This window comes from Chionomys nivalis, chromosome 17 (genome assembly GCF_950005125.1).
Source record: "Chionomys nivalis chromosome 17, mChiNiv1.1, whole genome shotgun sequence".
In the NCBI taxonomy this organism is placed as follows: domain Eukaryota; kingdom Metazoa; phylum Chordata; class Mammalia; order Rodentia; family Cricetidae; genus Chionomys; species Chionomys nivalis.
Window position 1 is genome coordinate 2,132,789 of NC_080102.1, and position 13,665 is coordinate 2,146,453.

The 13,665-nt window shown below is 44.2% G+C and overlaps 1 protein-coding gene across 4 annotated transcripts in view; it reads right to left on the reverse strand.

Moving 5' to 3' along the window:
• Stk3 (serine/threonine kinase 3) overlaps nucleotides 1-5,171 on the reverse strand; it is a 213,693-nt gene extending 208,522 nt beyond the window's left edge. For all 4 annotated transcript variants that reach the window (XM_057792643.1, XM_057792642.1, XM_057792645.1 and 1 more), the window contains exon 1: nucleotides 4,943-5,171. In XM_057792643.1, the coding sequence (XP_057648626.1) occupies nucleotides 4,943-4,968 (26 nt within the window). In that variant the 5' untranslated portion in view covers nucleotides 4,969-5,171. The remainder of the gene's footprint in view (nucleotides 1-4,942) is intronic.
• Between the last annotated feature and the right edge of the window lie 8,494 nt (nucleotides 5,172-13,665).

The window sequence follows — 13,665 nt, forward strand, 5'->3', positions numbered from 1 at the left end:
GCGCAACAGGACACAACAAGAACCAATATATCACAGGACAGACAAGTCCATTCCCTCACTGCAAGCTCTGCACGCTGTCATGACAGTCGTGCTATCAACTTCAGCACCGCTGCTTTATGCACCCATTCCAGCGCCTGGGTGCTCAGATTCTCAGATTTACACTTCTAACTCGCAGTCTCGGATCCGGCACACAGACACCACAAGCTAGTTCATGTTCAGGACACACGAATACTTTCTGTGATTCCATATAACAATTTCCCACTTCAGCCACTAATAGAAATATCTGACTTAAGATTATTTTCATTTTTTAATTATGTAAATATACTCTGAATCCCCAATTCTTTTACTTCAATCCACCTTACTTCTCCCAAACTACCCATTCACAGCATACCATTTCTTTAACGCCTACAGCTTAACTTAGCTCAAAGACGTCAGCTACCCTGAACGTGCACATCAACAGCCTACTCACTCCCCTTCCCACTGTTCCCGCTGCTCCACACCGACTTTCCTCTGCTACTCCTTTGTCAGCTATTTTTAAATTTACATAACTGCCAATCCTAAGTATGGCTGAAGAACAAGATCCATTTGGTAAATCACGTCTCCCTGGCAAGGATATCTATCTTCACTTTGACAAGAATTATACTAAACTACATATACTTCCAACAACCACAGTTCTCATGTTTCTAAAGTCCAGTATAACAAAACTTAAAACTCTGGGCGTCTAGAAACCATTGTGGTACCTGGAATAAACGACAGGGATGGCTACATGTGTTGTCTATGTTTCACACAGCCTTGCTAAGAACACCGAGTCCGAGAATTTGAAGATGAGAGGTGCCACACGGGACAGCCTGGGAATCCTGAGCTATGACTCTAAAGCCTGGCTGCACGCTCGACTCTCCAGCTCCCAGAGAAGAATGACAGCAAAAGAACATGGTCATGTGTTCTATAAAGGCCTGTGTAAAAAGGTCAAATGCCCGCCTCAGAACGGCGGCATCCTCTGGGTGTGGCAAGGAGATGCAACCAAGAGACACACAACAGAGGGCTTCACACATTCAGAATATCTCATTTCTTAAGCTGGGTGCTGATACACACACACATCAGAATATCTCATTTCTTAAGCTGGGTGCTGATACACACACACATCAGAATATCTCATTTCTTAAGCTGGGTGCTGATACACACACATTCAGAATATCTCATTTCTTAAGCTGGGTGCCGTGCTGATACACAAATATTTTGTAAATTGGCTCTCACTAAGTTTTAGATGCATAAAATTTTGTAATAAAGAAAAAGAATAAAAGGAGACAGCACATGATAAAATCCTGAGAGGCATCTCGGGAAAGAAAGAAGGACTCAGAGAAGACGCTTTATAAAGCAGGCCTTGACGGAACATTAAGACAGAACACAAGAAAATAATAATGGCAATAACAACAATCTTTTCCTTTTTTTTTTTCTTTTGAGACTGTCTTACCCAATAGTCCAAGGTGGCAAGGTACTCACTATGTACAGGCTGGCCCCAAATCTACAGTGATCTGCCCTTCTCAGCCTGTGTGCTAAGATTACAGGCACGCGACACCACAACCAGCTAACACAAACTTCTCTAAAGGAACAACATGGACCAACATTAAACTGGGAGCACCCATGGCTTGCAGCCTGAATAAAGAACACCAGGAAAGCTTTATGAGGCCAGGTTCACCTTGTCTCATAGTAACAGGAGGACTGAGACTACATGGCAGAACCCAGCCCATGCCCGACACTCTATCTCTAACGGAGGAGGAAAAGAAAAAGAAGCTACACGCAGGACAAACTAAAGCAAATTGTGTTCTATGGAGTGTTGGTTCTACAAGACAGCAAGGAGGCAAGGGTCTGGAATGCAGGTCCCATGCCCTGCCACTATCCCTGATACAGCTCTTCGGTTGTTAAAATGTCTCAACTATTAAACAATTTTTGAAAAGTACAACACACACTTGGCCAGTTCAGAGGTACCGCTGCAATCCCTGTGTGCCGTGACACTCTGAAACACAGCAGTCATCTTACAAATGAGAAGTGGAGAGAAAAAAATTAATACACAAACTTTTTAGTGGAATATTTGGTAGGACCAAATGACAAACTAGATGAAATCATAAAGGGCTAGTCCCACATGAAATAACCAAAATGTCAACTGAGCAGCAGCAACTGGTCATGTGGGCTTGGGCAGGGGCAACAAACACAGCACCATGAGAACACATTTGAATGCTTGGGTAGCGGGCGCTACTCCAGGCAGAAAGGATGCACGGCACCCTCACCAAGATGGAGAAAAGGTGAGCAGAGGGTCCAGAGGCTGCAGAAAAGATGACTACTACGTTATAGGATTATAAAAAATACCACTCTACGTAATAATGGACTACACCACCTTAGCAGCCCGTCAGACTAAGGATTCTGGCACTCTTACTTAACCAAGTTACTTAATCTCTCTGAGCTTCATTTATGAGTAAACGCAAGCTAACAATGACCTAGTACTAAATATACTATGAAACACTTTACTAAGTGCTTCACATGTGAGCTCGTTTAATTCCCATGACAGATTTTACTGGTGATGACATTTGAATTTAGAACTAATGTAAGTGGTAGGATTAGGATGACTATTTCTCAAACTGACTAACTAAAGGAGGGGATATACCGATCACATCACATAATACTGTTTCAGTCAATGACAGACCATAAGGTCGAGGGTGCATAAACCTTCTCCATTGCTTTGTACAAGTACACAGACACTTGCACAGCCTAGTGAGTCTCAGAAAAAAAAAAAAAAAGCCCCAGTCACAATGTTTAAATTTCCTGGCAAACAATACCACTTCAAAAATGGCAGCTATACTCTATTATTAGACTGCGAAGATCAAAGGAGCAGCACAGAAATTCCCCGTCAGTGACCCCCAGGCTTCTATCAGGCAAACCTGTATCTTCACCTATATATCTGTATGTTTTCTGTAACCCGGTCTGCTTCATAGAGTTGGTGTGAGCATAAAGATCGTGAATCTGCAAATGCTATGAAAAACACTGAGATATTAAGATATAAAAGATTAGTATCCCATATCCTTTGCAAAATAACTCAGTAGGTAAGGGTACTTGCCATCAAACCAGACGACCTGAGTTCAAGCCCCAGGATTCACATTGGTGAAAGGAGAGAAGCAACTCCTCCAAATTGTTCTGACTTCCACACAAGACATGGGCTTATATGCACAAGAGTGTGCACACGAGTGCCACACACACATACACATGCGCACACGCACAGGTGGGAAACGAGGACACTAAACAAACAAAACATAATTTTTTTTAAAAAAAAAAAAATGCTTTCCTGGGCAAGAACTATCTATCCTTCTAGTTCCGGCTACTCCTGTGTAAAAGGCGGGAATTCTTCAACCCATCCAAACTGGGCAACACAGGAGGAGAGAAAACAAAGAGAGAGCTAAAAGAATTGTATTCCTAGATTAAAATGATGAGTCTCTGAAAAAAATGTAAAGCTAGAAATAAGTCTGTTTTATTGGCAACCACCGCTTTCTAAAGTATAAACCCCTATGGAACTTATCACCAAGCACAATTTCTGATGTTCGGAATGCACCGATGTCAAGTGCATGTATTCTCTTACAGCTATACTGAAACTGACAATTTACAACAGAGCTAATCAATAAAGAGGTTCTACTTCGATTCAGTCATTCAAGTCGGCCTATGCTATGGTTTCAGAGACACCCATATACACACACCCATCCCTTATTGCCCTTCAAAACAGAAAGAAAAAAACTAAGTTTCACGTTTTCTTCTATGTTACTGGTGGGGAGGGGAGTACCCGGTGAATCCTAGGCGACAGGCACCAATAACATGCTATAAAGAATCCATCAACCAACTTGCTTCCAGGGCTCAGATGGATAGCCTGTCCCTTCTGGGAACCTGTCCACAGCCTCCCTTTTTCTTGCGCGTGAACAGATGGTTTCCAGGCCCCGAGGCTCACGTATCTAATCACACAATTCAGACTCGTTCTCAAAGTCCCCACCTTTTTAATTGTTCCATGCTCATGAGTCTGACACTTTGCATCTAAAGATCTCTAGCTATCAGAGCACAAGAAGTCTCTACTCTTCACCACACAGTTCTCTGGCAGAGAGCTGTGTAAATTAAAATTGGAAGAGTGAGGTTTTATCCAGCATCAAGCAATTAATTGATTCATTCTTGGGGCAGAGGGAGTGCTGGTTATGAACTTTTATCAATGGGCACTTCCTGAGCTTCCTAAGATCACTGAAATCATTAGTTCAAACATGCTGTACACATATGCATCCAACATGTCCAAGATTAAACATAAACAATACATAGCATACCAAAGTGCCACTATTTTTACATGCAAAACTGTATGAGGGAGGGGTTCTGACTTAACATTCCTCCAGTCTTGTATCCATAAATTCTTTAGAACTTGAGAGGGAGAGAAGCACCTGTCATTGCGGCAATATTCATAGTGTGTTACATTCTGCGTGACTATTAATATACTTAATTCCTTAAACTGTAAATAAGCAATCCGTCTTCTGAAGATGAAGGGTTTATTATATTATGAAGAACTTGATCAAAAATAAAAAAATAAAAAGAGAGAAAGAAAGAAAAGCGTGCACTGATGTCCTCGCCCTAAGTCTTCACGTTCTGTGAATGTGCCACTCTAACCCTCCTAAGCCCCACGAGCAGCGGGGAGCCCAGCGCTGGCCACTCGACTTGCGGCGCGCCAGGCCCCGTCAGCTGTGGGCAGCGGAGACTCGGTGTCCCCTCGGGGCCCCGGGCCTCGCGGAAGGACGCGCACGGCTGGGCCGAGGACGCCTGGGCCAGGCTCCGCTCGGCGCCCGGCAGGCGGGGACAGGGTCGCAGCAGGCCTGGCCTAGCCGCCCCCGCCCCGCGGCTTCCGTCCTCATCCCGCTCCCGCCGTCGTTACCTCTTGGGCGCCGGCGGCTGCTCCATGGCGGCCGGAGGCAGAGAGAGGGGTCGAGTGGACCGTGAGGGAGGTGAGGAGGAAAGGAGCCTGGGAGCAACCGGCCGAACACGGGGGAGCACACCGGGAAACTCCCGGGAACTCGGACCAACTTTCCCGTAACTCCGCGGCGGATCTCCCTCCCGCTCCAGAACGCGGTTCCTCCCGGCCGCCCCGCCCCTCGGCCGCGGCCTGCGCTTGGAGCTTGGGAAGAGCGGAGCCAGCGGAGGATGGGCGGGGCCGAACGCGTCCGAGAGGGTGTGGGCGGGGCCTAGCGCGGCCCGGAGAAGGTGGGCGGGGCCGACCGCGGCCGAAAGCGGGTGAGCAGGGCCGAACGCGGCCGGGAGGGAGTGAGCCGGGCGGAACGCGGCCGAGTGGGGCTTGGGCGGGGCCGAACGCAGCCGAGAGGGAGTGAGCAGAGCCGGACGAGGTCCGGAGGGTTGGGCGGGGTCTAACGCGGCGGGGAGGGGTGGTCGGTGTCCGGAGCTGCTAGGACTAGCCGAGGAAGGCAGCCTGGAGGAGGTCGCAGCTAGCTCAGAGAAAGAGGCGGTGCTACCAGAGCTGCAGGAGAGACTTTCCCCGCCCAAGACCTGCTCTGCTGGAGGAGGGGCGCTTGAGGTTTGACTATTTTCTCTGGATTCCTCAAGGGTACATGCCAATCTTCTTGTAAATACGTTTGAAGTATAACTAACTGCCCACACTTCCCTCGCTCGTCTACTTATAATTATTAGCTGTTCTTACTAGCTATGTTCCCCTAGCCACCAAGCCATTTGACATTTGTAACTCCAATAGCTGTGATACTTCTGGAAATTCTGGTTGATTTTGATTGTGTACAAGCACAATAATTACAGTCTAATGACAGAAAATATTTACTGCAGATCTCTCAGTGCACAATTTAGAGCGCCAGGTCCTGCTCTTGACCTGTTGGGTAACCTGGGAAACTGACCACTAGTTAGGGAGCTTGGGAAAAGATAAAAGAGAAGTTCCTTTCTTTTATCTTTCTTTTTTACTTTCTTTCTTTCTTTTTCTTTCTTTCTTTCGTCCTTCTCCCAAACCCCAACAGCCCTACACCCATTGTAATTTGACCACTTACACACTCATTTGTTTGTATGCTATTTCAACTTAAAACACACACACACTATCTCACAACTATACAAATCAGTTTGCTAATTTTTATTAGAATATTCTTAAATGAAGAATTGTTCAAGGTTTTCTTAGAGGTTAGAACCAAGTGTATGGACTGAATATTGGTCAAAAGGAATATCAGTCCAAATTCTGTGAACAAGAGGAAATAGTACACAACTGTAAACCTGTTTCATCTATTCAATATCTACCTCTGACTGTTCAGAACAGGCAGGACAATAGCAGCAATTCAGAAACTAAGTCATTGAAACGTCAATATGAGGCCATGAGTCAGTGCCACACAGTCCCAATGACTGCAAAGGTGTGTAGAGAGAATAGACCTACAAGGTTTCCTGACCACACACGTGCCGTGGCACCCTTGCCTGCACCCTGCACCACCACCCCCACATGCTCACACGTACACAGTAACGTCATTTTAAACATCATTTCTGGGAAGGACTTTTAAAACTATCCCATTCACCTTCCTTTCTACTCACTTCCACACGAAACTCACTGTTTCCATGTCTTCAGCAGAAAGCACCTTGAGAAGTTCATTTTGTGGGTTTTTTTTTAAAACCTATCAGACTTTAAATTGGACTCAACTTGTCGTCCTTTTTACAACAAGTCCCTTATTGTCTTACCAACATCATCCTCCAGGAACTCATTCCCAGCCCAACCACTAGAACCCTCACTGACTACTCCCAGTGTGGTTGGTGATGGCTGGCGTCTGTGTGATGCTCTGTGGAGAACTTTTCCTTCTCATCCATCCCAACCTCAGTATGAGTCATCTGAAAGTCAAACCCTATCATTTACTCTCCCTGCTTCTCACAGAAGCAAGTGCCTGACTGGACAGGTTCCTTTTTCTAACTCAGGTTCGTTATCCTTCTGTTCCTGTATCTTCTAGTGAATGCTAACCACCAGTGTGCGCCCCAGACCACTGTGCTCTGCTGATGATAGACACGAGAGGAAGTGGAGAAGAAAGAATGCCTTGTTTACTTACGCCTCTAGCCTTCTAGTGAGGACATCTAAGGCGTTCCTCTGAAGACAAACTAGCAACTTCCCTCCGTTGACCCTTGTCCCTCTGGGACTGTGGGTTTCTGGTGGTTTGGATGAGAATAGCTCACGTGGGATTTAGTGGCTCCTGGTTTTATCAGATTATAAACCCATCCAAGGCATCTAGAGACATCCTATAACTTCCCTCATCAAAAGAAGCAATGAGGAGGGAGTTTCTTGGCTCTCTGAGTTATAACCTGAGAGCTCCACAGTCGTATATACAGTGAATGATAAGATATTCAGAAGCCTATATCTGTAGCACGGATTCTAGTTGGTTTTAATAATAAAAACCCAGAGTCAAATATAGGACCAGATATAATGCTGAAGATTAGAGAAGCCGAGAGGCCAGCTGCCAGAGAATTATTTTACCTCTACCAGTGTTCAGAGCAAAGGAGTAATCCTGTCCTCAGATTGCATCTCCAGGCTTCATCTGTCTTCACCGAACCTCAGACTGCCCTGAGCTCCTGTCTCCTCCTGCCCTATATCCCTCCCTCCACCCAACCATATCACTCCTGTCTCCACCCTCCTATTGCTGGGGTTAAAGGCATGGGATCCCAAGTGCTGGGATCACCTTTGTGTGAGCTCTGTTTCTCTTTTAAACAGATTCAATCTTGTGTAGCCCAGGGTGCCTTTGAACTAACAGAAACCCCTCTGCCTCTGTCTCCTGAGTTGTGGGATTAAAGGTGTGTGCCACTTCCTGGTCTCTAGTGTCTTAGCTCTGCACTGTGATCTTCAGGCAAGCTTTATTTGTTAAAACATAAGCAAAATATTACTACATATATCACTAAGTATGTCTTACTATTTCTCTGGGTGTCTCTCCTTCTCTTAAATTATGTATTTAAAATCTACGTAACAAGAGACCTCTGCAGGTCTGGGTGTGAGTTAGGGACACCCGAGGGAGTAGACCAGAGCCAGAAACCTTTGTGGGACCAAGTCCAAGCCAGAGATCTCCACAGGAACAGACCCAGACTAGGGACATTTATGGAAACAGGACTGAGCTCCTCCAGGCTTTATTAATGGACACTGATCCCGTTAATGAAGACATATCCTAATTGTTTTCCGAAAGCCTACCTCATAGATGTGACAAGACACCTAGCAAATGTAATTTAAGAAAGGAAAGATCTGATTAATAGTCCAGGGGTGCAGTAGATCCTGAGAGGCGAATCATGACCCATCCAAGGTGTGGGTGAGGAGAAGGACTGTACTGTGGAGGTGAGGAAGGCACAGCCAGAATCCTTGGGAGAGTCCAAACTAAACCAGGCTGAGAGAGGAAATGAGAGAGGGGGGAAAGCCAAGGGATAAAGAGGACGAGTAAGCTAAGAGAGGAGCCAGGAGAGCCAAAAACAGCAGGTTTATATAGGAAAGAGAAGCTGGGGGAAGGGAAAGCAGAGGATGGGGCAGGGTGAGAAGTGCTGGGAGGAGCCACAGGTACTGAGTGAGCCTAGAGGCTAGTCTATGCCTCACTAGCCATTTGTACTGGGTTACTTTGGGACCTGACAATAGGGAAGGCTGGATAGCCCTCACTGGGCTGCAACTCACTTGTAGCCCAGGCTAGCCTCCAACTGAACAGTAATCTTCCTGCCTCAGCCCTGGGTGCTGAGATGACAGGCAGGAGCCACCAGACCTGGTCTCTATGTTGTCTTGAAAAGTAAGCATTGATGGCTTGTAATTAGTTCATATTTATTTGAAATATGGGAAGTGGTTATTTTTTATAGAAAAAATAGATTTAATGCTAGAAAAATGTAGACCTTCAGTGTGCAGCATTTCCTTAGTGCAGCCCTTTACCAAGTCTTTGCCATGATTCCTAGAAGGAAATAAATACCTTGTATATTTCGACTTACAAAGTCAAGGCATGTTTCATATATGAAAGGGGTTAATTTAATATTAATTAATCAAATTCATTAAGTATTAGCAGAGAAGATATACTTGCAAGTTTCACAGAGCATTGTACTCTAGAGTAATAAAGTAGGGGAAAGTACTAATGACTGGTAATGGGGGCCCGCTAACCCGTTAGTGTGTAAGTTGACCAGGTTTTAAGAGCTCTCGTCGTCATCTGGAATCCACGGATTATGTACCTATCAGGGGTTTTAACTTAAGAAATTCTTAAAGCTTGGAATTGTCACTATGAAAAATGGCCAGTCTTCCCCACCCTGCCCTGCTCACTGGGAAGACCACCCATGCCTTTACCACCCATCACTTACCGAGCCAAGAACTTTCTAGAGTTTTCTTCATTTTAAATATCTGATTTTTTTTCTAAATGTTATCACTTTGGAAGTCATTCCCTGTTCACACTTAAAGCAACATCCTTCAGGTCTAGAACGAGGACTATGAACCCCGAGTTGAAGGGAGGGAAAGTGGTATAAAAGGCAGAAAAAAGTATTTCTTGCTTCACAGTTCTGAGAAAAGAAATGTACATATGCCTCAAGACAGGATAAGCCCAAGACATTTGTTGTATTGTATTTCCAGTCGACTCCTGTCTGCAAAAATAAAACAACAACAACAACAAGTAACTTTCAGGGATTGTTATCAACGAATGTATCGATTATCTAGTGAGTACCTGACACTTTTGCTGTGGTCCCTAAGGCCATTCAATAAAGGGTTAATTGATAGATACCTGGAGTGGTGCTATTGAGAGGTTGAGGGATCTTTTTAAGGTTTTTTTAAATATACAGTTTATTTGGTTTTATTTTATGTGTATTGGTATGAGTGTGTCAGCGCCCCTAGAGACGGTTGTGAGCTGCTATATAGGTGCTGGGAATCGAACCCCTGTCCTCTAGAAGAGACTCTAGTGCTCTTAACCACTGAGTCGTCTCTGCAGCCCCAGGGAGGGCTTTTTAAGGGATGAAGTCCTCTAGTCACTGGTGGCACAACTAATTCCTGGCCCTGAGGGAGGAGCTTAGCTACATGGTACACCCCACTGCAATGTGTTGTCTCAAGGTAGGGCTGGTGATCAAGGACTGAACTATTATGAACTTGGAATAATCTTGATTGTCAACTTGATTGGATCCAAAATAAACTAAGAGACATACCTCTAAGTGGATCTTTAAAGTCCCTAGAAGGGTAGGCTGAGAAGGGAACACTCTCCCCTAGGTGGTGGTGGCAATGTTGCTGTTGCTTTTAGTCTGTCGACCTTTGCCCTTTTGTTGGTGAGTGCATCTATTCAGATGCCGCTGCTACTGCTGCTGCTGCTGCTGCTGCCGCCTGCCGCTGCTTCCGCTGTTGTCGCTGCTGCTGATGCTGCTGCTGATGCTGCTGATGCCGCTGCTGATGCTGCTGATGCCGCTGCTGCTGCTGCTGATGCCGCCGCTGCTACTGCTGCTGCCGACATCATCCGTTCGCCAGCATCAGAACTCAGCCTTATGTGGGGTCCAGAGAAGAGAAAGCCTACTCCGTCAAGTTTTCCTCTGCCCTTCCCATGTGTCACAGTGCTGTGACACAGGCGTACACATACGAACACATACACACAAAATTAATAAACATTAAAAATTTAAGTTGATTGATAAGAGACATTTTCCTGTATCTATTTAGAAATATACATTATTAGTAAAGCCCTTCTAAGCATAATTTTATAACATGGAAAATACATGTTTGCTTTGAACAAGCAATCTCATTTCCAGGAATAATTACAACAAAACCCCATACGTATAAACAAATATGAATGAGCGTGTGGTTTGTTTTTGCTCCATCTGACTCAGGAAGGAAACTGGAAATAATGTTAAGGGAAATTATGAGCTGGATTATAGTTGGGTTTTTTAACTCTTTGGAGCCACCACCTGCCTCCCAAATAAATATATGGAGATTTATTCTTACTTATGAATGCCCAGCCTTAACTTGGTTTGTTTCTATCCAGCTTTTCTAACTGAACCCATCTCTCTACTACATTTTGCCTCTGGGTTTTTTACCTATGTTTTTTTCTATATGTTTTCTTTCCTTCTTACTCCGTGACTGGTATGTGACTGTGGGGCTGGCCTCTGGCATCTGCCTTCTTTTCTTGCTTCTCACTCTTCTTTTTTTCGAGCCTAGATTTCTTCTCCCATTTCTTCTCTCTGCTTGGCAGCCCCACCTATCCCTTTCCTGCCTACCTATTGGCCATTTAACTCTTTATTAGACCAATCAGGTGTTTTAGGCAGGCAAGGCAACACCAGGTTGACAGTGTTAAACAAATGCAACATAAAAGAATGCAACACATCTTTGCACCATTAAACAAATGTTCCATAGCCTAAACAAATGCAACACATCTTAAATCAATATTCCACAACATGGGATATGCTATATTATAGAAAAAATGAAGTCTTTGTGATTGAAGCTCTTTATTGACATGGAAGGATCTCTTAGACAAGGGGAGAGGTGAGACTGGGATATTGCTCAGTGGTAGAACACACGCTTCATAGATGCAATGCCATGGATTCAACCATCAGCACCACTCACGCATGTACACACGCATCTGCACATATGTCTGAATACATATTTAGACTTTCTTTTTACATCTAAGGTAATAAAATACTAAGTTTAGCCTGACTGTACTTCCAGGCCTCCTGTGGTTAGTATTGGTTATGTGTCTAAAATTTGGCCAATGAGGTCAAAGCAGAAGTATTTGAGTTAATTCCCGGGAACTTCCAGGACACTTTTAAAAAAGAGAAACAGCTGGTATCTTATACTGACCGATTCTTAATCGGTCAAAACAGCGATAGTTTGTGCTCTCAGATCTGCAGGGCAGCTGAGGCAGCTGGGTTCCATGTGTGCCCCCAAGCCCAGGCTGCAGGGTGGCTGCTCGTAGGAGGAAACCCTTCTAGTGGCAGCAGAGAGAGAGAAGAAGGTGCTGGACCATGCAGGCTTCTGAGGGCCTGCACTTGAAATGGAGACAATGGCTTGTGCCTATTGGTGCTCACACGGTCAGCCTCAATGTCGTGAACCAGGGACAGGTACCCCATCCATGATGGCTCCAGGCCAAGGATACACAGTGAGCAGTGAGGAGGAGATGGGAATAATTCACATCTATAATACAGACTTTATTTACAGATACTAATACTGATGGTCTGTGGTGTCAGAGCTTGGTGTTGAGACCAGTTTTTATTTTTTGGGTTTTTTGTTGTTGTTGTTGTTGTTTTGAGGGTTCTCTCTCTCTCTCTCTCTCTCTCTCTCTCTCTCTCTCTCTCTCTCTCTCTCTCTCTCTCTCGGGTTTCTCTGAGTAGACATGGCGGTCCTGGAATTCACAATTCACTCTATAGACAAGACTGGCCTTGAACTCACAGTGATCTGCCTGCCTCTGCCTCTTGAGTGCTGGGATTAAAGGAGTACACCACCACTGCCTGGCCTGAAACCAAAAATCTACTGGATTCAAAGCCCATACTGTTTTAATCTTACCATCATGCATTTTTATGTTTTGATTCTGGCACATAGGATAAATTAATTATGTGCTTTATTTTAGTTTCCAAAAAAACTTTTCTTGTCTACTATATTGTACTTATTGTTGAAAATGAACTTCAAAATTATGTTACGAAATTCCCAGAAACACAAGGAAACTAGTAAAAAATAAGGAAACAAACGGAAGAGAAACCTATGAATTTATTCGGGAAGGTGCTGACATCTTTAAACCCTTAGATTTTTCCAAAAGAAGTACGACGTGCCTGTCCCTGTCTCTGTGATTTATGGAGGCCTATTTCACTAATGTTATTCCCAGTCCTTCCAAATCTCCAGGTACTCAATCATTCTCTCTATAAATATTAATGACATCACTCTCTAACATTTACAATTTTGGTTTTCTGCCCAATTTCTGCCTAAATGCTGGTTTTAAATTTGGGAATGAAGTTGTTGGAAGTTTCCTCACCAAAAAGCATTGTAGTGGTCGTTTAAAACACTTTTAAATATAGTTGACATATATTTTACATATTATTTTGCACATACGTGTGATGCATATATATTTACTGCTGTGTGTGTTGCTGGGGAGTCAAAGGTAGAGCCTCAGATATGCTAAACAATATTGTATTTTGTTATATTTTTGTTCACTTACTTCCCACGAGCTAGGATGGGGCACTCTGAATAGCACCCACATGGAGGCCAGAGGTGGAGGAATCATTTCTTCACATCTACCGTGCAGTTCCTGGGGTGTCAAACTCAGCTCCCAGGCTTGACTACAGTCAGAGCAGCATGGACCCCGAAATGACAGGGGTCTCTGCTCACTGAGCATGTTACTAACTCCTTTATCTTTTTTAAGTAGTACTTTCTTTCTTAAGTAACTCATCCATCTTCAGATGTCATTCATTAAACATTAGGAAGCTGTTAAAAAATTTCTTCTGTTATTTTTAGAAATCTTCATACCTTTCCTGATATTAAAACATAACTGGATTCCTGAGACTAACATTTCTTGATTGACGTGAATTATTATTTAGTGTGTAATTAGACTTGATATAATATCATAGTACGATTTTCAGATCTGTCGATTGCTATATTCCAAAGCTGTGGGAGCTCGGAAAGATTGTTTTGAATGCCTACCACACATTTATGGAAGGACA